Source organism: Emydura macquarii, unplaced genomic scaffold (genome assembly GCF_026122565.2).
Source record: "Emydura macquarii macquarii isolate MOO-44397 ecotype Brisbane River unplaced genomic scaffold, CSIRO-AGI_Emac_v2 contig_2292, whole genome shotgun sequence".
In the NCBI taxonomy this organism is placed as follows: domain Eukaryota; kingdom Metazoa; phylum Chordata; order Testudines; family Chelidae; genus Emydura; species Emydura macquarii.
The window spans coordinates 3,920,549-3,947,449 of NW_027132429.1; the positions used below are offsets into that span (position 1 = coordinate 3,920,549).

Consider the following 26,901-nt stretch of genomic DNA (forward strand, 5'->3'; position numbering starts at 1 on the left):
GAATTGCCCTCTCTATGATCTGCCCTCCTAGAGGCTGTGCGCAGGGCGCTCCGCCCGCTCCCGCTCCACTCAGCGCGGCTCGCCCTCTCTATGATCTGCCTAGAGGCTTTGGGAACCGCCCGAGCCTTTTGGGAACTAGTGAGGCCGTTTCCGGGGTGGGGCTGAGGAGGCTGGCCGCTGGCGCCGGGTGGGAACCGCTGGACTCTGGAGCTTGACAAGGTAACGGGAAGGGAAGGGAAGGGAAGGTAACGGGTGGGTGGAGGCGGAGAGGTTGTGTTCGGGGGAACGCTGAGGCGAGCGCGGTGTCTCGGGTTGGGTGGTAGCGGGGCTGGCTCATGGGAGATGTCAGGATTGTGGGGGCTGGCACAGGGCTGGGGCAGAGGTTGTGGGGCTGACATGGGGTCAGCGGGTAGATGTCAGGTTGCTGGGGCTGTTGTTGATACAGTACTGGGGGTAGTGGTCAGGGAGTAGGTGCAGTCCCTATGGGGTGGGAAGGGGAACAGACATGGTGCCCCAAAGTGCATGGCTCTGTGCAGCTGGCATTTTATGGCTGGAGCAGTCTGAATATGAGGTTTGGGTTTGGCATGGTCCCTAGGGAATTGAAGTGGCGGAGGTTAGGCTTAGTGATCCAAGTAACTGACATGATCCCTGGGAGGGTCCTGGAACAGAGGCAAGGTGCATGGATGGGGTTTGAGGTTGTGAAGGAGGAGGGCTGGCATGATGTCTGGAGGTGTGAGAGGTCTGAGGGGTGCTGGCATATCCCTTGGGGAAGGGTGTGTAACCTGAAGGGGATGACACAGTGGTGGAAGTGGAGCTGGAGCTGGGGTGGACTGAGAGACGTAGTTTTGGGTGTGAGGTCTGAGAGATCTCATATGGTGTTTAGGGAGGGGTGGTAAGATCCTTGAACAGTCTGGGTTTAGCTCAATGTCCACGATGGGTGAGAAGCATCCTGGAACAGAGTAAGCAGCCATGTGAATGTCTGGATGATGTTTCCCATTGGCATTAGAGAGAATTTTTCTCACATCATTCTTACTCTGCCAAATGCAGATGCTGGAAACTTACACTGCACACCCCTGCTCCTGCCCCCAGTGATGATGGAAATAATGCACCTCTCTGCTCCTCATCTGCACGGGGAGGTGGGATGGATGCTACAATTATTCCCCCTCCCTCCCCCCATTCATGGTACTAAAAATGTTCTTTGTGCCTTTTCACCATAAGGAGGACACTTGCAACTCTGACACCGCTTTGTATCCAAGATAGATTGCTTGATGATTGCCTGTTCTGTTCATCCCCTCTGAAGCACCTGGAATTGACCACTGTCGGAAGACAGGCTACTGGGCTAAATGCACCATTGGTCTAACCCAGGATGGCCATTCTTATGTAAACACTTGCCAACAATTTATAGTGGAAATTCATAAAATCTAAAAAAATCACAAAAAAACCCAAACAAACAAAAAAAGCCCTACCCCAAGCAGAGTTTTTACCCTGAGAAGGGAAAAGTGTAAGAGATTCCATGAAGTCTAATAGGGATTTTGCTATTGTTATTGACTTCGCATGAAGGTGCTCAGTTACTGTTAATGGGTGGCAATAGAAAACTGTAAGATAGTCACAGAAACATGTCTCCTTCGTCACAAGATGATAGGAACACCAGTCTCATCTCAAATTCATTGACTAATAGTCACCCATTTTTACCAAGTTTTAGACAAATAGCAAATGTTTCATTTGGTGGATGATTTTTTTATATTTTTGGTAATTTAAATAAATAGAAATAAATCCAAATTTGGTATCAAAATGTCCTCATTTAGTCTGGAAAACCACTATTTCAAAGCTATTCTGGGTTGTAATAATTTTTGCCTGTGGCTAAATGTCAGTTGAGTTTTGGCATGTCAGCCATCCAGAAAGAACTTGTGATTTTAAAATTTGCATAGTCCAGAAATTTGTGAGAAATAGTGGTAGCTCCTATTCCCAGTCATCTTGCCACTTTCACTGGCAGTCACTAAACTTACCTACAATTGAAAGCCCTGTGAACAAAGTGATGGCTACGTGCATCTGGTGGTAATGTTTTTAGGCTGTATCCTTGGATTTTTGTTTGTGGTCCTATAGTGGGTCTGGGTTGAGCAGCTGGCAGGGATTACATTAAAACTTTTCTCTCTCTAGAATGCACATGATTGGAGTTTGCACTGCTTCTCTGGGCTCGCTTGGACTTATGCGTTTTTTTGGTGTGCCCTGGTCATGGAGTCTGGCAGCCACACTGGGCATTTACATTGGCAGCGGAGGATGGAGGTTTCTCCGTATCATCTTTAAGACGGCTCTGAGGGATCTCTTGTAAGTATTGCTTTGTGGGCCTTCATCTTCTTCTGTAATGTGTTGGTTTTGTGTTTTCATAAAATAACCTTTTACCACTAACAATAAATTTATATCTATTTCAACTCTTAACAACTTGCATTAGCAGCACAGCAGGAGTATTATGACCTAGAGTGTTGGAAACATACTTTCTGAGACTATAATGTTCCTGAATCATAGCTGAAATCTGTCCACTTTATACTTCCCAAAATGTTTGGAAAGCTGTTTGGAGCAAGAACATATAATAACTTGGTTTTGTGTTGTTAAGCTTGAACGTGTCAAGGTTTAGTTTGCAGTTAAAGCTCTTTCTGTTTATTGTCTGTTCCTTATGTAAGGGAAAGTGAATTGTGGCTTGAAAGGCTTAGTTTATCTAGGAACACAGATAAGTTGAATGGCTCAGAATGAGGACTTGCCCTACAGGAAATGTTCTGACTGTGAAACGTAACAAGAGGCTTGTAAAACATTTGTTAAAGTGTGTGGAAAGTGTTAGAGAAGCAAAATATGTTGTTCCTACTAAAGTTAAAGGGACAGACAATATTAAGTTTATAGATTTTTAAAAAATAATAATTTGTGATTTATACATCACTCTCTAGTCTCTCCCCTACCACCTGGGGCAGCCAGAGATTCTGTAATTAGTGTCTTACTTAGTTCTAACAACGAGAGTCTTGTAGCACTTTAAAGACTAACAAATTTAATTTCTGCAGGCATAAGCTTTCGTGGGCTGTAACCCACTTCATCAGACGTAAGGAACAGAAATCAGATAGGAGGTGTGTGTGTGTGTGTATATATATGTATCTCCAAGGGTAAGGAACAACAATGGGGAAGGTAGATATAAGCAAAGTCCATTCAGTTAGAGTAGTTCAGGCCTATTCACAACCATTGATTAGGAGGTGAGAATGTGTGAACAGTGACAATTACTTCTTATAATGAGATAACAATTCCAAGTCCCTATTTAGACCCCCTTTGGTTGTGTCAAGCTGGCAGATGATTTCTAGCTCTGCAGTTTCTCTTTGAAGTCTGTTTATGACGGTTTTTTGTAGAAGTATAACAACTTTCAAGTCAGTTACAGAGTGTCCTGGGAGATTGAAGTGCTTTCCGACTGGTTTATGGATGTTGTTATTTTTTACGTCTGATTTGTGTCCATTTATTCTTTTGCGTAGTGACAATCCGGTATGGCCAATGTACATGGCGGAGGGGCACTGCTAGCACACGGTGGCATGTGTTACATTAGTAGATGTGCAGGTGAATGAGCCCCTTATGGTGTGACTAATGTGGTTAGGACATGTGATGGTGTCACTAGAGTCGATGTGTGGGCAGAGCTGGCAATGGGGTTTGTTGCAGGGGTAGGTTCCTGTGTTAGTATTCTTGTATGGTGTATGGTTGATGGTGAGTATTTGCTTCAGGTTGGGGGGCTGTCTGTAAGGAAGTAAGTAACTGACTTGAAAGTTGCCATACTTCTACAAAAAAAGTCATAAACAGACTTCAAAGAGAAACTGCAGAGCTAGAAATCATCTGCAAACTAATATGGCTACCCCTCTGGAACTTTTCACTTAGTTCTGTGCCTCTTGGGCTTTTCTGAGGGGACTTCTTTGTTTTAAAGGATTTAGGGCTCTTGTGATCACCAGAGACTGCCTAGCTTTACTGTGGCTGTCACTGGACTTTGAAGGACTGTTTCCTCCTGATTGCATGGCAAGTGAGGAATAATGGCAGAAAATAAGTAGAGAGAATAAGGCCCCTTCAGAATCTGAAAAGGGTAGCTAACAAATGAAAAGGCTCTTCTGTTCTGTCTTTGGCACAGCTCTGTATAGGGTCACCATGAAAGGCCAGCTCAGTCTCACAAAATGCCTGCAGCTTGTTTCTAAAACAATCCCCTCCCCCATCCCCAGGACTTTGCTGACCCAGGTTCCTGCTGTTGACAGTCAGGGGATGTAGGACTTTTACAGTGCTGATATTAAATGACCTTTTAACTTTTGGGGGATCCTTGCAAACTCCTCTTGCACAACTATTTCCTATTTGATGATAGAGAAAATACAGCCACCACCTTCCTATCCTTCAGGAAAGCAGGATCCAGGTGGGTATTCTCGTTTGGATATTGATACCATGGTGATATATTTTAGCATATTTGATTCTCTGCCTATTGAGAAATTACAATAAGTATGCAAATTGAGACAGAACATGAGTATCTAAAATTAAGTTTGTTCTATTTAGGTTGAAGAATGTAAGTGTGAAGAATCCAGAGTTAGATTTCAGGAAGTGTATTCCTGCTCCATGACTGATGTAATAGAACTAGAGAAATCAGAAAAGGCCACCCTTTTCTTTGTGAGACTATTCCAAGGTCTAATAGATTTCACGGTCTGTGGATTTTCAGTTACTCAGCCTAAATTTTTCCTCTGTTCATTTTATCCATTAACTCCCAGTTATGCTTCCTCAAAAATCCTAAACAATCTTTTCCGTCCCCGCTGCCCCTTTAGTGTTTGCTCCCATCTGTTATTTGTAGACTCTCCCCCACAGTCTTCATTTGACAGTATCAAGAGACCATCTCCCCACCATTGCTGGAATAGTATAGGGGTGTGAATGATAAGAACACGCATATGAAGAGCAATACACTGGAGGTTTTATTCTGACAAGGAACAATGTCCCAATCACAGTTGTATGGCTTTTCTACATGGAAAGGCTGGCTCTGTTCTGCTAAAGCTCAAATTATGTCCAAGCTGTAATTTTTGTTTTTGTTTTTGTTTTGTTTTTAAACCTTCTTTGTGGAGTTATAGAAATACTTTTATGTGTTCCCACAGGAGCTGCAAATTACTGAGTTTATAACATAACACTAGGACATTGCAAAGCATGTCATGGCAAGCAAGACTTGTTCTAAAACAAAATGTGTTTGCACTTATTTCCTTGCTCAGAAAGAGAGCAAGGGCTCTGTTTTCCAGTCCCTCCAAATGAAATCTTTAAAATAAGGATCTGTAATCTAGTCTCATCTATGTCTCAATCTGTCAGTATGTCTGTTTTTTAATCTGGTTAAGATATTTACATTAAATTTGCGGTGGTGTGTGGGGGGGGGGGCAGCAGTGGTCCAGCCTTCCAATTAGAGAACAGTGCTTTACTGGCGCAGGCCAATAGCCTATGAGTCAGACTCCACTTTGGAATGTGTGTTTTTCTTTCTTTTTGGAAGAGTGGTCTTTGGAGGCATCTCTAAGAGAAACTTTAGAGTCTCACTATGAACTCAGTGTTTCTCCAGATAAAAATCTCACATTTTATTGACATCCAGGATAATGAAGAGAAGTAGACAAGTCAGACCCAAGAAGTCTTGGGGCTTGAGGTCAAATAAAACTGGTGCATAAATATATATTCTGTTCCCATCAGAAAAGAAACCAATAGAGATTCTTATTTAGTGTTGTTAAGGATCCTTCTAATGTTGTAGGGTTATTTCATGGCTCACTAGATTTTGTCATAACTAGATGAGGACTGAGAGGTCAGATATAGAGTGATCGCTTTATGAAAATTTTTCACGTATAGATGATGCGGTTGTGACCCGTCCGTGCCTAGGGTAGCCACCTGAAAATGCCAAGGTCAGGGCAGGCTGCAAAAGGAGAGCAGATTCTCCCAGCACTGGTGGGTGACACTGAAGTCAGACTTCCCAACCAGCCACAAACAGTGCTTCTGATTCCCCACACTGGTTATCAAGAAGCCAAAATAAAAATATACACAGCCCCCTTTACTGCATTTCAATCTCTGGCTCCCAATCAGCCACTAGGTCCAGTAAAGAGACCAGTTATTTAAAACTCTGTGCTCTTTACCAAAAAGGTTTCTCCTGACCCCAAAGGGTCAGCCGCAGTACCAGACCAACATAAGTTTGGATCTTACCCAAAATACACGCTGCCAGACAATCCTTTAATAACTACAAGTAAAGGTTTATTATAAAAAGAAACAAACTATAAGAGAAGTGTTAAATAATTAAAGCAATCAGACACATATAATTGATTTGAAAGTCCATATATATCAGGTTTCTAGAATTGTGGAGTTTGCAGGCTTGTATAATCCCTCTGGTGTCCATCTTGTACCTGGATGGGCCTCAGTCCTTTGTTTCCCGGCTTAAGTTCAGTTCAGTTGTAGATGAGTTGGTCCAGAGGTCGGTGAAGACTGAAGACAAAATGGATGTGGTACAGCTGCCTTTTATGTCCTTTGGCCTTTGCCATGCTGCTTGTGGAAATTTACAGGAATAAGATGGAGTCCAGAGTCACATGAGTAAGTCCTGGTGACTCATCAGGTATATCCCTGGCTTCTCCCCCTGGGCCCACTGTACTTGTTAATTTCCTTAATGGGCCATTAAGCAGGCTAGTACTGTAGCTATCCTGTCTGGGGTATCACCCAGAAACACAGTACAAATTGAAATACAGATGCAAACATATCCATAACTTCCATTACACATATAACACACGAACACAAACATTATCATCTTACTTAGCACATTATAGCCTTCCTAACAGTACCTGACATGGCATATCTCACATGAATTATTAAGATTTTGATATACTGATGTTAAATAATATAATAAATGCCCCCCTCATCACCCAATTGAGCCAGCATGACAACAGTGTTTGGTCTTTTATTAATTTTCTGTGTGAGTTCATTCCAGAGTGCAGTGATTGTCTCATTTCACCCACATAGTTGCTATTGGAGCATTTAGTGCATGGACCTCTCAGTCCTCATCCTCAAAGGAAACCTGCACAACATCTACAAAAGCGGAGTCTGGGAGCTAAAATTCTTTCCTTTGCTAGACACTAAAAATCATGGACTCACTAGACATAAGGATTTATGATTTATTACAACAATCTATAACCCACTAACTCTCCTGCCCCTGTTTCCCCCTCCCCCCCCCCTCCCCTCAATGATTGGAGAGATGTTAACTGGCCACTTAACACATTTCAAAGGACCATTCAAGGTGAACTGCTTATGCTAAACAAACTGTTCCACTTTGTGTTCAGCTATGACACTCTTGGGCTACGTCTACACTAGAGAACTTAAAGCAGCACAGCTGTAGCAATGCAGCTGTGCCACTGTAAGGTCTCGCGTGTAGTCCTATGCCAACAGGAGAGTGCTGTCCTGTTGGTATAATTAAACCATCCCCAATGAGCAGCGGTAGCTATGTCAGTGGGAGAGTGTTTCCTGCCGACATAGCGCTGTCCACCCTGGCGCTTCTGTTGGTGAAACTTATGTCAGTCAGAGGTGTATTATCAGTGTGGAAAAAAAAGTGTGAAAAGAAAGTTTTACTGACAAAAGTGTTAGTGTGTCCATAGTCTGAGTATGTTTCCCAGACCTGAAAAAGAGCTCTATGTAAGCTTTAAAGCTTGTCTTTCACCAACAGAAGTTGGTCCAATAAAAGAAATTACCTACCCCACTTGTCTCTCTGATTAGTCTAGTCACTTTCACTTTGAAGCTGGAGGGGAAGCCATAGGGGCAGCAGAAGCCCTAGAACTGTAGGAACTTGGCACTGCACTGGGTCACATTTGGAAGTGCTGAACTATAAGGGCTAGAAACAAACTTACTTTTTAAAAAGTTAAATCTTATATTATGCAGAAATTAATAGATTGGGGCTTCCAACACTTCAGGAAAAGATTTTTCTATCTGCCACTGGTAAGTGAGTGAAATTTTCAAGCTGCATGTGGCAGTGTAGAAGCATGAGTCAAAATATATCAGATTGTATGTTAAACTATGTGAGGGGTGTTGTGCTTTCTGCTGGAGTTGTGACTTTCCTCTTCTTGCTGCAGTGGCCTCTCTGTGCTAATACAAGTCAAGTCTGAGTTGCGAAAGCATCAGCGAGCCAAAAACACTATCCCAAAGATCTTCCAGAACGTCGTCCACAGACACCCTGACAAAGTGGCTCTGATCTATGAGGCCAATGATCAGAAATGGACATTCCGGCAGCTAGATGAGTATTCCAGTGCTGTGGCTAACTACTTCTACCAGCAGGGGTTCCGTCTGGGTGATGTCATTGCCATCTTCATGGAGAGCCGTCCTGAGTTCATAGGCCTCTGGCTTGGGATGGCAAAAATTGGTATTGAGGCAGCTCTCATTAACTTCAATTTGCGTCTGGATTCTCTTGTTTACTGTGTGACAACCTCAGGTGCAAAGGCTATGATCTTTGGAGGAGAGCTGGCCTCAGGTGAGACACATGGGATTTGGCACAAACTAAGTATTAACTACTGAAGTTCTTACATAGTCCTATTGAGGCAAGCTGTCACTGAAATTAGTGGTAATTCGGAGTAAGGATTTAGGACGTAGCCCCAAGAGAAGTTCTTTTCTTCCTTTGTTTGGGTTTCACTTGGAATGGAATGGGAGAACTGAGTCACTGCTGATCAGGTACTAACAGGGGAGGAGTCCTGTGGGTAGTGTGACAAAACTCGTCCTCTATCTCGATAGGTCCAGTGCTTCCTTCTAGCGGTAGGTCTGGGAACTGCTTCACCCTTTAGTGTTCTTCAACCCTCTATTGGTGGGGCAGGGTAATACAGCCTCTCTAAAATGGCTGCTCCCTGCTGGCTCCCGGTCCTGTTTCTGGTTCTCACAGGCCCTTGTCTCTTCACTGGGGCTCTTGCCCCTCCAGTGAATGGCCGGTAGGGAGCGGGGGAGGGGTCCGGTCCCACCCTTGACTCCGGGCCCCAACCCAGGGACCCTACAAGTAACAGTCTCACACTGTGGCTTCAGGAAAGCTGCTAGCTTCCCTGCGTTACTTCCCTGTGTCCCTTGAATTAATGTTCATATCCTGGTTGGACAGGGGTCTTTCCTGGCCTCCTTGCCAGGGAAGGCTCTTGACCCTTGACAGCCCCACTGGGCATGGTAGTGCCCAAACCCAATATCCAGTTCAATCTTTCCCTTCTGGCAGGGTCTCTTCCCTTAGGCCTCCAGGTCTGGGAAAGGTCCTTTGCCCTCTTTGGGCAGGGTTTTCCCTCCCCTAGTCTTTGTACCTGCAGGGTTCTCTTCTGCCAGTGTTCTACTCCTTCTCCTAAACCTTCCTGGTTCTTGACAGCGTCTTGCCTGCTTACACACTCTGGTAGCTTGCCTCACTCTCACAACTCCAGCCACACCCTTTCTCTGGAGGGGAGGCTTTTAACAAGTCCTAGGCAGGGCTGCCTTCCCCTGCAGTCCCCTCCACCCTCTGGGGGTGCTCCTGCCTTGTCCCACAGAAGCATACGCCCAGGTAGCTGCCACCCTTCCAGCCACTGCCCTGTCATCTGCCCCCACCACCTCCTCAAGTAACATCTCTAGTGGCCGGGACCCCTTCCCCACCCTGACCAGGAAGCACGGCGTTCGCTGCCTCCTGGTGGCCACCTCACCCCACGTTGAGACTTATGTGCAGGCGTTAGCACAGATAGTGGGGCCCTCGGCCATCGTGGCGGCCTCCAAAACGTATGGAAAAGTAGTGTTGTTCTTGGCATCGGAGGCTGCTGCCCAGGAGCCGGTGGAGAAGGGCCTGGCAGTGGGGGGCATCTCTGTCCCCTTAGATCTGGGCATATGGGTGATCCTCACCTCCGTCCTGCCCTTCCTCCCCAACGCCACCCTGCTCCCCTTCCTCTCCACTCTGGGGAAGCCCATCTCTGTCGTGAGCCCGCTCCCGTTGGGCTGCTTTCCGCCGGCAGGTCCAAATCCAGCTGCTGTCAGCGGTGGCGTGTGACAGGGAGGCTCTCAAGGGGTCCTTCCTGGTGTCCCATCAAAGGGCCCAGAACAGAATTCATTATGCCTCAGGGGAGGTCTGGTGCTTCCTCTGCCGGGCGATGGGGCATGTCCAGCGGGTGGTGCTGGTTGAGGAGGAAGTCGCAGCAGTGAAGAGGGGCAGCACAGCCCCGCTCCTGGAGGCCCTTCTAGATTCTGTGCCTGGGGTGGTCTCAGAGAGAGCTGCCCCCACCACCTTGTCATCTGCGCCCCCTGTCGGTGCTGAGTGGCTGCCACCTTGGCTTCCAGCAGGGTGGACCCCATGGTGGCAGAGAGCAGTACCAGGCCACCGCAGATGTCCTCCGGGAGATCATCGACCATCACTCCCTGGTGGACGTCTGGCATGACCACCACCCAGACGACGTCACTGCTTTCCCTTTTGTCCGGATGGGGGATGATCGGTCGTGCCACTCCTGGTTGGACTGCACCTGTTTATCACTTCACCGTCTTTCGAAGGCCCACTCCTCTTGCGTCTGGCTGGCCCCGTTCTCGGATCACCATATGGTGACCGTGACGGCCTCTTTCACTGCGGAGAGGCTGAGTCCGGCCTACTGACATTTTAACCACAGCTTGCTGGAGGACATGGGCTTTGTGGCATCCTTCCGGAGTTCTGGCTGGCCTGGCAGGGACATAGGCGCGCCTTTCCCTTGGCACGGCACTGGTGGGACGTGAGGAAGGTGTGCACCCTGCTCTTCTGCTGCGACTACACTTGGGGGGTCAGCCAGCAGAGGGATGTGGAAGGTCTTAGAGCTGGAAAGGTATCTGGCTACCATCCCCGAGGATCCATCCCTCTACAGAGCATGCCGGGAGAAGTGGGAGGAGCTCCGGGCCCTCAAAGACCTTCAGGCTCGACCTTCATTCGATCCCGCTTCTTCTATGCCCTGGAGAAACAGAGGGGGGCCAAAAAGCACGTCACCTGCTTTCTGGCAGAGGATGGCGCCCCCCTCATGGATCTGACAGAGATGTGTGCAAGAGCCAGGGCCTTCTACGCTAGCCTCTTCTCCCTGGATCCGATGGAAGCCGCCACCTGCAGGGTGCTCTGGAACGAACTCTCCACGGTCAGCGTGTGTGACCGGGACTGGCTGGAGCTACCTCTCACTCTGGCTGAGTCCTCAGAAGCCCTCCGTCTCATGCCCATGAATAAACCTCTGGGCATGGACGGGCTGACCGTGGAGTTCTGGGGTGTCCTCAGCCTGGATCTCACCATTGTCTGGGCAGAGTGTGAAGGCAGCAGAGTGCTCCCCCTCTCATGCAGGCGGGCCTTGCTTACCTTGCAGCCCAAGAAGGGGGAACCTCCGTGACCTTCGGAACTCACTCCTCAGCACAGACTATAAAATCACAGCAAAGGCCATCTCACTGAGGCTGGGGTCCGTGCTGAAGGATATGGTCCATCCCAACCAGACCTACACTGTCCTGGGCTGTTCCATCTTCGACAACCTCTATTTGGTCCGGGACCTTTTTGACCTTGGGTGTAGGGATGGTCTGTCGTTCGCCCATCTGGCCCTGGACCAGGAGAAGGAGTTTGACAGGATGGACACAGGTATCTCTTGGGCACCCTGCAGGCATTCGGCTTTGGGCCTTGTTTCGTGGGCTTTCTCCAGGTGCTGTACACCTCCGCAGAGTGCCTGGTCAGGATCAACTGGGCCCTGACTGAACCAGTCAGCTTCTGGCAAGGAGTGTGTCAAGGCTGTCCGCTGACAGACCAGCTGTACGCTCTGGCCATCGAGTCCTTCCTCTGTCTCCTCCACCAGAGGTTGACAGGGTTGGTGCTCCGTGAGGTTGGTCCTGTCAGCATACGCCGATGACATACTCCGCGTGGTCCAGGTCTGGGCGACCTGGTGTGATTGGAGGCCTGCCTGGTCGTCTACTCAGCAGTCTCCTCTGCCCGAGTCAACTGGGTCAAGAGTTCTGGCCTGATGGTAGGGGCTGGGTGGTGGGCGAGCTCCCTCCCACCCATGCTTCAAGTCATCTGGTGGAGCACGGGTCCACTGCTCTATCTGGGCATTTATCTTTCTGCCACCCAGCCCTCCCCAGCAGAGAACTGGCACGATTTAGAGGGCATTGTGTCTGAGCAGCTCCGGAGGTGGACAGGACTGCTCCAGTGCCTTTCCCTTCGGGGGAGGGCACTGATGCTCAACCAGCTAGTCCTGTCCATGCTCTGGCACCGGCTCAACACCCTGGTCCCACCCCCAAGGTTCCTGCCTTACCTCCAGAAGACAATTCTGGAGTTCTTTTGGCCAGGACTGCACTGGGTCCCTGCAGGGATCTTGAGTCTTCCCCTGAGGAAGGAGGGCAGGGCCTGTGCTGTCTCCACAGCCAGGTCAACACCTTCCACCTCCAGGCCCTGCAGAGATTCCTTATAGTGCAGGTAATCCAACGTGGAACACACTGGTGCACACCTTCCTCCGAGGGCTCCGATACGGCCAGCAGCTCCTTTATCTCCATCCGAGAGGTCTTCTGTGAGACTCCTCCGAGCTGCCAGTCTTCTAACAGGACCTCCTCTGGACCTGGAGGCTGATCTTGGCCTCTAGGTCCATTGCAGTCACCAAGGCGGAGGACCTCCTCGCGGAGCCCCTGCTACACAATCCCCAACTCCATGTGCAGGTGGCAGAGGCCCCCTTGGTGTGATGGAGGATGGTCCTGGCAGGTATCACCAGGATTGGAGACCTCCTGGACTATAACCAGGGGGAGTGGGTGGATCCCCAGGTGCTGGCTCAGCACATGGGGCTCTCCACCCTTCGAACCCCCCGGCACATACTCCAACTACGGGAGGTTGCTTGGATTTAGCTCGAACGGGTCCTGTGAGAGAGCCCTCCCTGCACCCCGAGTCCTAGCCCTCTGGAGCTTTTCATCGGGCTCCGGCCCCACATGCCCCCCCAGCTGACCCCTCCCTACACACCGAGCCAGCTGCTAGACTTGCAGCCGGTCCATTTCCGAATCGTGCCCAGGGACCATCTGTACATGCTTGTGCTCCACACCCTTCATTTCCTCACCCTCATGTCCCACTCAGACACTAAATGGCAGGACCTGATGCCACCTATGAGGGCAAGGACCCCCAGTGGGCCAGTCTCTATTCCACCCTGACCCCATGGTGCACCAGGGACATCAGTTGGTGGCTCCTTCATGGAGCTATGAACACGGGCGTGTACTTGGTGCGGTTCGCCCCTCGCCCTGACACCTGCCTTTTCTGTGGCGTGAGGGTGACCCTGGTGCTCATCTACCTTGAGTGCGCTAGGCTGCAGCCCCCATTCTGGCTCCTCCAAAACCTCCTGCTGAGGTTCTGGCTGCACTTTTCCCTGCACCAGTTCCTCTATGCACACCTAATTTGGGGCCCCACAAAGTCGTGGGTCCTCCTTGTCAACCTCCTCCTAGCACTGGCCAAGGTGGCCATCTATAACATAGTTTCTCAACCTGTGGTACAGGCGTACGCGAGACACAGGCAGGGGGTACCCAGGGAAAAACAGAGTGAAGGGGAGGTGGGCGGCAGCTGCTGACTTCTGGGGAAGCTGGGTGGCAGCCTCCCACTTCCCGCCCTGTCACAGCTCCCAGCTGGGAAGCGAATGGCAGCCCCCTGCTTCCCGTCTGGTCACATCTCGTAGCTGGGCGGCAGCTGCTAGCTTCTGGGGGAGGCGGGCAGCAGCCCCCGCTTTCCGCCAGGTCCCAGCTCTGAGGTGGGAGCCCGGTGGCAGCCTCCTGCGTCTCGCGAGTTAGCCTTGCAGCTGGGTGGCAGCCACCCGCGCCCTGGCTCCAAGCCAAAGGACAGTCTCCAGCGCCCTGGCTCGAAGACAGGCAGCAGCCGCTTGCCTACATCCCTGGGTCCCAGCTGGCATGGAAGCCTCCTCTGCCCCAGCTCGAATTGGGTGGCAGTCGCCCACCTCCTGGGCTCAAAGCCCAGTGCCCAGAAAACTTGTCAATTTCACTGTTCTAGCTGAGCAGTGAAATTGACAACTAAGACAGCCCCAGATTTCACCAGTTACCCTCTTTTCCTGTTTCTCTGTCTCTCGACCTCCTTCCCTCTCTGTCTCTCACCCCTTCCTCCTCTCAAATCTATGCCATAAAATTTGGCGCGGCACTTTATATTCCCCAGCATTGGCATGCCGCTCACAGCCTCCTAGCTTTGGCCAACATCACCTCTAGCCCAGGTACATACTTGAGTTGTGCACCCCTGGTGTAAAGGTGGTAACCTTACCCACACTAGATCTGACATCTGTCGTATCAGGGCCTTATATACTCAGCCCTTTTTCCAGCATATGGCTCAGCTTAGTCTGTAAATATAAAATCCTGTGGAAAATTGAGAGTTGGGGTACTTATTAAAATTTTCAGAAGTTAGGGGGTAATTGCTAATTAAAAGGTTGAGAAACACTGATCTATAACACCAGGGAGAGGAGGTTGGTTGAGGGAGTGCTCTGCAACTGTGGGGCCTATTTCCATTGCTCCATCCGCTCACGCGTCTGGGCAGAGTTCCTCTGGGCAGCATCCGCTGGCTCCCTAGATGCCTTCCGAGAGCAGTGGGCGCCGTCCGGAGTTCTCTGCTTGGTGTCCCCTTCCGGTTCCCTCGGTTTCACCCTTTGACCTTCATGCCCCTTCCTGTTTTTTCATTAGTTGTCCCCTGAAATCACTTGCGTCCCAGGTCCAGTGACTCCTCCCCTTAGGCTGGGGGAGGGGCCTTAAGCATGGGTGGGCGCGCGCAAGCGGAATTCCAAATAGTAGTACTCTCCGGCAGCCATCCAGTCTGTCACAGTAGCTATTAATATTACTTCTGCTCTTATGTCAGTGTCTTACTGGTATTGAGTTGCCCAGAACTGAGCTCATTACATAAGAGCTGTAAAGAGGCTTAGCGACTCCCTACTCCAGGAGCTTTGCACCTGTACAGAGAGAGAAAAGGAAGGTTATCTGTAATATTAGATGTATTCATTTCCTATCCTGTTGTGTTTTATAATCTCTTTTTAACTTCATATTGTATAGCCTTTATGCCAGTGAGTCTCAAATGCAGCCACCAAGGACTTCATGTGCAGCCCGATGACTTTTTTTTTAACAAATATTGACATACTTAGTAATAATTGTGTAATTTCTGTGATATGAATAGTACATACTCTTTACAGTGAATGGATTTATTATTTTATTTCCATGACGTTTCCAAATAACCACATGATTAGAGAGTTAATAGTATAATATTTTAACTGTCAAAGTCTGTGGCCATTGTGAATTTGCTATGGCTCCAGCCACTCCACATGCAGCCACAGCAAAAGTTAATTTGAGAACCACTGCTCTACACAATGAGTTTAACTCATGGACGCTGTTTTTGGGTACACTATATTGCTGTTAAAATAAACTTTCTTCCAAAGTTTATTAAAATATCTAATTTTGGGATTCTGAATGTATTTTTGAGTCTTCAGCCCTGAAATCCTTCTAGAGTGCTGAGCCGAAGATCCTGCTACAAAAATGGATAAAAAGATAATTTTGCCCAAATTTGCAGTAAGGTCTCATGTTGGATCTAGGACATTGAGATCATGGTAATTTTGGTATTACTTGGATAGGTATCTCAGTATTTTAATGAAGTCTCTGGCTTTTCTGGTCTTGGCATTGCAGATGTCTTATGCAAAGAAAGAATGAGACTCAGTATTGGCAATATTATTACTGTGGCCCAGAATGCTGTGCTTGTTATAACAGAAGTAGTTGTGTGTTGCAGCAATATCTGAAGTGAATGGGATGCTAAGCAAGAACATGGTGAAGTTCTGCTCTGGAGACTTTAACCCAGACTCTGTCCCTGTGGAGACCAAACACCTTGATCCTCTTCTGAGTACTGCATCGAAATCTCCTCCAGATCAGATTCCAGCCAAAGGTTTAGATGGTAAGTTTCTCAGTGAGCTTATTTTCCTATGATGCAAATATAAGTGTGACCTGGAACTCGAGGATTCCTTCTTTTGGGACACAGTAATGACTTAATGGACAGCTAAGCAATCAGGGAAGGTGAGCTTAATCCAACTTTGAACGACCAGGTGTAAAAGAGAAAAGTAAGGATAAAAGTGGGCAAAAGGCAGGGTTCTAACTGTAATGTATTCTGGTTCAATCTCTCTCACTGGAGTTCATTGACTTCCTAGGATTATGCAGGTTTGGACAATGGATATGTCTTACTAACTGAGGGAAGGAGAGTGCTGCTACCCATTACTCTCAACTCCAATCACTATTGCTGGCACCATATCCAGAAGCTCTCATTTCCCAGCCTTAGATCTTGCTAAGGGAACTTCCATACCTCAGCAGGTCTCCTGTTCTCTGCTTATAGCACACAACAGTTTAGTCTCCTGAAAACTGAAATGCTTTAGTTTAGGGCTCAGGCAGGATGAAATGTAATGGCCTATAATATACAGGAGGTCACACTAGATGATCTGATGATCCCATCTGGCCTTAAATTTTACGAAACTTTATATAGTATTGCCCGTAATGTTTTACACTGTAATGTTGTCAAATTAGAACATAAGTGCAGGGTATTCTCTGACTGCAGCTACTGTCCAGATAAAATATTAATTCAAGGATAACAAATCTCTTTGCACATGTAAGAAACCAAACTGCAGGGTAGTAGGTGACTGTTTGAAAGTATGCTCTGAGTCTGTCGGGGATCAAAGAAGTTTTCAGTGACAAGAGTTGGTTATTACTTACCTTTAGAAGATTTGCCCTCGCCATGGACCCAATCATTTTAGGTGCTAAGTACAACCTGCAATGAAGTGCTTTGGACCCTTAATCCCTACTGGAGTCAATAGAGTTGAGGACAATTTACATCTCTCAGGATTGGGTCTCATGAAAGAGGAGGGACTTGCTATAACTGTGTGTGTTTAAAAGCCCAAGAAAAACTAGCTTGTTCATATTTAGGAAAGGTGGAGAAGGGTTTTCCTGTTTATAGTGTTTCTATCAATTTTAGTCTTTGGGGTTTGATTGCATTACTAATGACCACAGCCTCTCTTTTTTATTTTACTTGTAGAGGAGAGAAGGAAAGTGAGCAGGCTTGATAGTAGTGTTTCATGTTTCATAGAACCAAAAATACGCTATATAACACCTATAAGATAAGTAACACTGTTGGTGTTAGTGTGTTCCTCCCATTTCAGTAACTATTACTGTAGGATCAATAACTCTTGCTGCATGGAGAAATTTGATGCCTTGTAATGCAGGATTGCTGGATTCCTTACAGAATCTCAGAAATCTTGCAGTGCAGCTTGCCTCAGACCTTGTGGATTGAAGTGACCTTTCCTCTAGATTCATCTCTCCAGAAATATTTGAGTGAGGCAGCTGGCCTAATTCCAAGGCAATTTGGAGAAGGGAGAAGAAAAGTGCATGCCCTTAGGGCCCTGCAATTTTTATTCAAAGATTAGAATTGAGGCTGCCTTTCACCCTTTATTTTTGTGGGTGAAGTTCACTGGCACAAGAGTTCTCTCTGCTAGGACTGTAATGTGGCTTCTGTGCCAACCGTATCAGTTTACCCTCTCCTGTGCCCGCACTAGTTAAAATCAATCACTCATGTGATCAGCAAATCACTGATAGGAGTAAAGCTAAAATGTAGTCCTGCACAGAAAAAGGGATTAAACGGCTGAAGAGAATCTGTCATATGCCTGGCTTGTGTTTCTACTCTCCAGATCGGCTTTTCTATATCTACACATCTGGCACAACAGGAATGCCAAAGGCTGCCATCGTAGTGCACAGCAGGTAAGGAGCTGAAGAGAAGCTGCTCTTCATTCAGTGATACTCAGTGCTGTGTTTCCATTTCTTAACATCCCTTGTGTTCTTGCAGGTACTACCGCATAGCTGCCTTTGGGTACTATGCCTACAGAATGCGCCCTGAGGACATCCTCTACAACTGCCTGCCACTCTATCACTCAGCAGGTATGCTTCCTCCTCAGGGAAGCAAAGGTTCAGAGTAATGCTGCCTATCCCAGTGTCCAGGTTGCTTCTGGTGTTGTTGAGGATCCTCAAGTATTGTTGTAAATTAATTTATCCAAAGTGATTGAACCAGGGCCAGCACTGATATCCTGCTCTTCTTTGTCTTCCAGGTAACATCATGGGAGTCGGCCAGTGTCTAATCCATGGCCTCACTGTGGTGATCAGGAAGAAGTTCTCAGCCAGTCGCTTTTGGGATGATTGTACAAAATACAAATGCACAGTAAGGAATATCTTAAATTATGCCATGTCTCTGCAGCCTGGAATATATGGGAGTAAATTAATTTAGGCAGTGGGGTTATTTCTAGCTTCAGCAAGGAATTTCCGGGTATTAGTTCAGACTTTTCCCTATCATCCACCTTAAGCATTCAACTGTAAGCTCTCTCACTTCTCCATCTAGCATAACACCCTCACTTCCACCACCACCCATGAGACATTAGACTGTAAGCCTTCCATTGCCAGGTCTTTGTTACTTCCAGGTCCTGATGACTACAGGAGAAAAAGACAAGAAGTGGAATCTGGGTTTCCCACCTGACAATACAGAGCATGCTTACTAACCCACCGGACTAACAGCAACAAGTCTAATATCTTTAGTCAGTCCATTCCTTAATGAGCAAAAGAAGAATATCAGGAAATATGGTGCATAGAGATGAAGTGGTAAATTCTGCCCTTGCACTTCACAATTCCAATTATCTTAACTTGGCACCGGAGTTTTATCTACAGTCCTGTTAAAATACAACATAGAAAAATGAACCTCCCTATAGATATAAAACATCAGAGCACCACTAGTCCCTTCTAGCTCTAATCCCTCTGACTTTTGCAATAATGCTATTAAAATACACTCATCTAGTGACTTCAGACATTCTTTGGAGCTAAACACTCGGAGAATGGGTTGCTGGCACATGGAGTGGAGGAGTCATCTGGAATCTCTTAGCTCTTGAAGGGTTTCTTACTTGACAGAAAGCCTATTCCGGATGTGTCTATTTTGGGTTTTGTGTGGAAGCTTAAGAGAGAAGATAAATCCTGGTTTTAATCACATGACTGTCTCTCTGTCTTCTGATTGTGGGCAGATATGCTGTAGGAGGATCTTCTGCTTGATACTTAGTGTGACAGGCACAATACGGGGAGGACTGGCCTGATCACAAGTCTTCTTTCTTCTCTCCCATTGGCATTGCTATTATTTGTATTTACTTCTTCAGATTATTCAGTATATTGGGGAGATCTGCAGATATCTTCTGAACCAGCCAGTACGGGAGGCAGAAGCACAGCATCATGTGCGACTAGCAGTGGGAAATGGATTGAGACCCACCATATGGGAAGACTTTACCAGGCGCTTCCGAATTAAACAGATTGGGGAGTTCTATGGAGCTACCGAGTGTAATTGCAGCATTGCTAACTTGGATGGAAAGGTACACAGTAGATGGGTAAAGTGCAAGGGGAGAGATATATCTGAAGATACAGAGGGAGATGTACTCTCTGCCTGTTTTCTTGGATGCTCTACACTGTATCTTTCGGGACTCTATCATCAGGCTGCAGGGAGCTAAATCTGTGATTGATTGTTATTGTGTGCACCACTTTTATAGGACAAATTCTTGGGTGGTGTAAGATGGTTTCCTTTTTAATAGGGAATGATTAGAAAATTCCCACACCTTTTTTAAGAGAAGGTAGACAGCCAAATGTAACAATGAACATGCAAGTCAGAGGCCAAGTGATTCATTTTAGCACTTTACTTCTTCATGTGTCTTGGTCCATCTCTTGGAAGGTTGGAGCCTGTGGTTTCAACAGCCGGATTTTGCCCAATGTTTATCCCATTCGCTTGGTGAAAGTAAATGAAGATACCATGGAGCTGATCCGCGACTCCAGTGGGCTCTGCATCCCCTGCTGCCCAGGTAAATGTTATTGTGTACAGTAGGTGCTCAAAACCTTAACTGTTCTAGAAGAATACCAAATGGGCTCTAGCTGGTTCAAGGAACTGGTGATGGAATATGAAACCTTTCACCTCTATGTCTCTGCTTCAAAAATAGTCCAGCTCAGAGAAAAACATCATACAGCAATATCGTAGCCTGCCTTAAGTAAATACATGTTGCAAAAACTGCCGGAACAATGGCCAACCTTGTTTGCAGTTTTCATCTCATGGGGTCGTGTCCTGTTTTTTCTAGGAGAGCCAGGCCTTCTTGTGGGCAGAATAAACCAGCAGGACCCCTTGCGCAGGTTTGATGGCTATGTCAATGAGAGTGCCACCAATAAGAAGATAGCATGCAACGTTTTCCAAAAAGGGGACCGGGCATATCTTTCAGGTACTGTCAGAACAAGTGCTGGCTTCATCAGTGTTAGATGCAAACATGTTCAGTCACTGGACAGGGCAAATGGCTCTTATAGCTCCAAAGATTTAATTAGCACTTTGTAGAGGCTGACAAGAAATCTTACCTTAGGGTTTTGTACTGCTGCCACCTGTGTAGTACAATATAGATTCCTAACCCTATTCAATATAGAATTTATGAACTACAGACAAAGAACCCATAGGGATGGATTCTCTCAACCCCTCCCACTCCTTATTGCTTTAGCTTTTCTCTCTCATTTCTTTCCTTCATCCTGTTCTAGCTGCAGATCTTGTAGGCACTGGGGAAATGGCCACTGATTTAGCTCCACCTCAGGTAATTAGGAATAGACTTCTCTTTAGCTGCAAGTCCTGGACCTGGATGGCAGATTCAGGGGCTGAAAGGTAGGGTCTAGTGCTGCTGAATCAACTTCTGAGATTGTTTGTGGCTTCTCTTCCCCACAGGAGACGTGTTAGTCATGGATGAACTTGGTTACATGTACTTCAAAGACCGTAGTGGGGACACGTTCCGGTGGCGAGGAGAAAATGTCTCCACCACAGAAGTTGAGGGAATCCTGAGTCACATCCTTAGTCAGACAGATGTTGCAGTGTATGGAGTGGAGGTACCAGGTAACTGGAGAGCCAGAACTCCTAAGCTTCAGGGTGGAGACAAATCAGGTGGATATATAGATTTGTATCCCATTCTCCAGGATAGTTTGAAATTGACCATCTCCGCTGGAGTAGGGTGCCCCAAAATGGGAGGGGTTGGCAGCAGGGGTGTCTGATTTGGACAGCACTCATCCTGAGCAGTGAAATAAAGTCCTCAGGGATAATTCACTAATCGAGTACTTATAATGTATGCTTCTACTGGTGAGATCCATACGTGTGGGGAAAGGTGTGATCGTTAATGGTTGAATCCAGCTAAGAAGCAATCTGTCTGGGTGCCCAGAGAGCTCTGATCTCCAGATAATCCAGCTCAGTGTTGGAGTGTTTAGTATATGCTTTCCTCCTTAGTTTATAATAACTTGTTCTTAAAAAGAAAGGGCTTGTTTAAGGAGGAGAAATAGGAAGGAGGAGGTTTGTGTGTTTGATGTCTCAACCCACTTATACTTTAAGCTCAGCAGAAACTTGTAGTGAAAGTAATCCTCAGAATTCCATGGAGACTCCTGTTTGATTCCACACAGGAATATGCATCTTGGAATAATCCCGGAGGGAGTGAGGATGGGATTGGAGGAATGCTTTGTCATTGGGCTCACTCTGGGAGCTGCCACTTCCATGCTGAGAGACTAGTCTGGTGTCCAACAGTTCTGTCATTAAACCTGGTTTTCTGGTGTGGGGAACTGATATGGAACAAAATGACCCTTCATAAAGCATAAATATATATGTACATGGTTCTTGAGTTCTCTGGGCACAAATAAAGGATCTGGAGAAAGCTATACTGAGCAACAGGAAAAGTCCCATTATGAAAAGGGAAAGTGTTTCAAGCAGGTGTGTTGTTGGAAAAATTCTCATTAAATGGCTATTCAGTCTCCTTGGTTTTATCACAAACTGAGTCTGGATGGAAGAGAATGCTTGATAAAATCGAGTTGGATTAGCTTTCTAAGATGGGGAAATCGTGACTTTACCTTTGACTGGGGAGGGCTGGAAGTGGTTTTCTTCAGAGTCCATCAGAATTGCAAGGAGTTCCTTACCACAACAGTTAAAGCATGCTGCTTCTGCCATGCTGCCCTCACCTGTAACTGGAGTGAACAAAGGGTGGGAGTTCAGGGGGGTACCTGTATTTACACCTGTGTGCATTGTCTAAAGCCCAATTCAGCCTGGTTCTCTCTGCCCTGTACACTCTGAGTTCTGTTGCTTTATTTCAGGGGTGGAAGGGAAAGCTGGAATGGCAGCAATAGCTGATCCAAAAGCTACAATGAGTCCTAATGCTTTGTATCAGGAGCTACAGAAGGTGCTGCCTCCCTATGCACGGCCCATCTTTCTTCGTCTCCTGCCTCAAGTTGATACCACAGGTACTGATGGGTCACTTGCAAGTTCTTTTCTTGTTAGAAATTCATGTGTCAGTCACCTTCAGACCCCAGAGCTCAACTCAGAACTTGAAAGTGAGTCAAAGTTGCCACTTGCTTAATTGTGCTGTGTAGCAATAAGAAACCTGCACTTAGTCACTTCCTTTTATTTGGAGTTAATTGACTGCTGCCGTGTGGTTTTTTTGTTTTATGGATTACTTGTGATTCTGCTAGATTTTGCTGCTTTGTTCACTCAAGGCACGTAAACTCTATGAGTGGAAAAATGTCTGTAGCTGAGTTTTATACAGGAGAATAGCTGGACCAAGACATTAACCGAAGAGACCTTTGCAGAGAGAGAAAGACTTTTGTCCTTTCTAATACTTGCTCTGAGATCAGTGATATGGTATAGGCCAGCTGTATATTTTGCTGATAGTAGAGCCCTTGCGAATATAAATGTGACTGTTTATTAAACAATCTAAAGGGTCCTTATAATCTGCTGAAAGAATTAAACACACACAGGGGTTCTCAGAACCCTCTAGCTCAGCAATACTCAAACTGCAGCTTGTCAGCTGCAAGTGGCTCTTTCCTGTGTCTCCTGTAGCACATTGCAACACATATTAAAACACTGTGTGATTTAATTATTAACCAACTAGGATGTTTTTACCATGTTATTAACCAATTAAGTAATCAACTTAAGTTATTAACTTATTTGCTGTGAGAATTTTATATATATATAAAACTAAATATTTCCCCTGTCATACTGTTTAAATATGAATAGTACTATAGTAAATGAAACAATGAATTCACACCACTGTGGCTCTTTTGTGTAATGCTGATTGCTAATTTGGCTCCTGAACCACTGAGGTCTGAGTATCTTTGCCCTATTTACTCCATCTTGCACAGATTATTTACTGCCTGATCCTTTGTCCTCATTCATGTTGGAGATCTTGCAAACATTCATGCTTGCTTATACATGACTGCCTGGTCAGCTGATTAAACAGCTTTAGAGTTGGCTGTTCTTCCTTTTCCAGGGGGATTCTTTTTTAGTCTTTTGGAAAAGTGGAAGCAAAAAATTACATAGCTCACACATAGTAAATCCCAACCAACTCTAGATGGCAGAAACAACAGACCAGTATGACACAAGATCTGTAACTGAGATTGTAAATAGTTACAGCCTGAATAAGAGCCTTAATTAATTATTAGACAAAAGCTACTTGAACTTTCAAACTGAAAATTAAATGGCAGAAACATCACCACTGTGCAGCAACTACCTGCTACATCAAAGGGCTGATTTTCCTGGTGCATCTCAGCCTTATTCTAAGGGATATGCTGTCAGTCATTGCAGCCAGGAAGATGATGGTTAGATTTTCAATGTGACAGCTAAAGACTGACCTTGTAATTAAAGTATCAGGGTTCCTACCTCCACTCTTTCAGCATACCATAATCTCTAAAGCAGCAAATAGGTTTAACAGCCACTCAAAAAAATTGCCGGTTGGATTTAGTGCTCCAGACAGGACTTACAGGAATCCACATATCATATTTTTACAACACTTGTAATATATTGCACATTGCATCTTGAGGTTTTTTTACAAACATGAACTATGCCTCACAGTGTCCCTGGAATGAAGGTTTGGGCTATAGAGAAAATTCACTTCACTCCACAACAGCTTAGGTCAAGGATACTATGCATAATTGAAGTAGCAGAGATCCTCTACTGTCAGAGGTTATGGAGAAAGGAGAAACAAAACTTGTGGTGTTTGTAGAACATATACCATGTATGGATTGTGATTTTTCTTTTGTACTGATCCCAAGAGATCTAGGGCCTGATTCATCGCATCTCACACCAGCCAATAGAGTTACTTTTGATGTATGGTGGTGAGAAGTATCTGGCCTCTAGGTTTAACACCAGTAACAACATAAGAAAATAAGAATGGCCATACTGGGTCAGACCAATGGTCCATCTAGCCCTGTATCCTGTCTTTCTACAATGGCCAGGTGCTTCAGAGAGAATGAATGGAACAGGTAATCATCAAGTGATCCATCCCATCACCCATTCCCAGCTTCTGGCCTGCAAGTAGTATGTTGGTTCACATTTGTTTTCCTAACTCTGTTTCCACAGGCTTCCAGCTATGAAAATTTTCACTTTAGTATTTTCTTTTTTTTTTCCAAGGCACATTCAAAATCCAGAAAACACGTTTACAGAGAGAAGGATTTGACCTTCATCAAACATCAGACCGGTTATATTTTCTTGATCTGAAGTTGGGAAAATATGTTCCATTGGATGAGTGCCTCTTTGAGAGGATCTGTGCCAGAAAGGTCATTCTGTGATCTGATCTGGGAATTGCCTCTTATAGGAAACACTGTTGACTAGTTTAAGAAGGGACCCTGCCTGTGGAAGTGAGGGACTCCTGCTAGGTAAGGGGTGCAAGGTCCTCAAACAATGCATCAGCAACAGTGACAAATTCACTGCGTTATAGAATGTTGCCCTTACGTGCCTTAAGCACATTAATTTGTGATCTATTCCTATTCTGGGCAAAGACATGCCATTTCTCTACTGTTCTGTATCTAGAGATATTTTTTTCTCTTTGTAACCACTACAAACTGAGGGACTCTGTGCAACATGGGAGGTGTTTATGGTTTGTATTATTTATTGTAACATCCTGAGTATGTAACTGAACAGAAATCATGTGCACGCAATAGGTTTCCTTCCGCTTTATCTCTCAACTTTATTTTGCTATCTAAAGACCTTTAGTTAGTAGCATGTTTGTTTCAGGCAGAGCCGTTGATTATTCCATCTCACATTTCTCTTTCTTAAGTACTCATCTAAGATTCGCTGTAGTAGGGAAGTCTTGTTCTGAAGGGTCTATCATTCATTTACTGAAGGTATTGTTTGTAAAACGCCTTGCACAGTGGAGTCCTGGTCCAGGACTAGGGTTCCTAGGCATTACAATAATAAATAATAATAAGGCTGGGAATTGCAGCCTCTGTGAATCTTCACAAACTTTAGTCTACAGAAGAAATTGGTGGTTAATTCACTGAAGAAAGTAGATTGGGTATAAATGGCTAAAAAGCATAATTAGGGGCTACATAGGACGTCATGCCAGTGAACAAACAATGTACGTTAAACTTGTTACAGGGCTAGGAGACAATGAGGTAAACGGCAGGTCATGAGAGAGGAGTCATATGGTAATGTTACACTTGTAATGCTAATATGAAGTCTTAGGAAATGTTAATTGTAATGCTGCTGTGTATTTTCTTTATTTTTATATTCACTGGTAGTTTTAATCTTTAAACTGTGCTACCATCTGCAGGAAATGAGTGGCAATTGTTGAACACCAATGAAGGCGACACACAACCAGACAAATCAGAACATAATCATTTTAATGTCTACTCCAACCTCAATTAGAGTTTTATTTTCTGTTTAATGTGGGCAAGTCCATTAGCACACACTTCTGGATATACTTGTTTTCCTGGGCCTTTGCCACAATTAGAACTAAATGTAATTCTTAAAACAGGAGGATTAAAGGGATTGACCCTCACAGGTGTGTGCTATGCTTCCACATGTCCTAACAATGGATTATTTCTCATTTTAATCGTGTAAGCCTGAGTAGCTGGTCATTCCCCTGCTTGGAGGTATTTGAACTAACCATATCCAGTAATGGCAGCGACTGCTGGTGTATCTAGCCATGTGATGCCTTAAGGAATTTCAGTGGACTAATACTTTTTTATGCATTTTATACTTGAAGGACATATTCTGTGCTGTTGCACCCTGTGCAGTTCCAGTGGCTTCAATAACATTACATGGGGTATAAGAAAGGGCAGAATTTGGCCTGATGAAACTTTTTCTTTCTCTAGCAGAGTTAATGCTTCATCTAAAATATTTTTCTAAAGTTTTGCAGATGCTTTTGAAACACATTGTAATGTCTGTGCACTCTAGAAACATTGTCAATGGTTTAAATACTGATATTTTAAAAAATCTGGAATGTGTCTTTTATCAGGACAGCCACTAATTAGAAATTCATTCATGGTAAGAATGGACCTAGTTAACTGGAACTATAACAACAAAAACAAAATAAGGGAGTCTGCAGCTTGGGAACTGAGCTCACCAGCCAGGAATCAAAAGCCACAGACTATCACTTTAAATATACTAAAGTTTCTTGCAGTTTAAACAATATCATGTATTAACTAATTAAATTTTTAAAACAATTGTTTTTCAGATTGGATCACTATATTGTCAAAACATAATTTGTTTTACCAACATCAGAAATAAAAACAAACATTAAAACAAACTTAAATTAAGTGTAAATTTCACTCAATTCCATTTACTGTGATGGGCTCTTCTGTACCAGGAAATCCAATCCATTAAATTGACTACTTAACCCATTTTATTACTGTTTGTAACTGAAGAGGGTACAGGGGGGATGAGAGGTGTTCAAAGCAATAGCAACAGAAAGATTATTTTTGACAGCAGTATTTTGGATGGAGTGAGGGGAGAGAAGATTATCTTCAGTTCTGAGTGCCCTGCACGGTAGTGAGGGGAGAGGGAGTGTGCTGGGGGGAACTCGATGTCCATCTGGATGCAGGAAGTAGCGGGGGAGCCTT

General features: G+C 45.5%; 1 protein-coding gene across 3 annotated transcripts; it reads left to right on the forward strand.

Annotated features, from left to right (window-relative positions):
- Positions 1-115: 115 nt before the first annotated feature.
- On the forward strand, positions 116-26,739 carry SLC27A1 (solute carrier family 27 member 1). 3 transcript variants are annotated; one of them, XM_067560674.1, is made up of 13 exons: positions 116-219; positions 2,158-2,325; positions 8,112-8,506; positions 15,740-15,901; positions 17,676-17,745; positions 17,831-17,922; positions 18,090-18,199; positions 19,176-19,385; positions 19,739-19,865; positions 20,136-20,273; positions 20,759-20,923; positions 22,159-22,305; positions 24,470-26,739. In XM_067560674.1, the coding sequence occupies exons 2-13, from the start codon at positions 2,159-2,161 to the stop codon at positions 24,625-24,627; spliced, it is 1,941 nt and encodes a 646-aa protein (XP_067416775.1). In that variant the 5' UTR covers positions 116-219; position 2,158; the 3' UTR covers positions 24,628-26,739. The 3 variants fall into 3 exon arrangements, with proteins under 3 accessions (XP_067416775.1, XP_067416774.1, XP_067416776.1); XM_067560673.1 differs by lacking the exon at positions 116-219 and adding an exon at positions 870-959; XM_067560675.1 differs by lacking the exons at positions 116-219; positions 2,158-2,325 and adding an exon at positions 4,326-4,414 and having other exon boundaries at positions 24,470-26,737.
- The last annotated feature ends 162 nt before the right edge of the window (positions 26,740-26,901 follow it).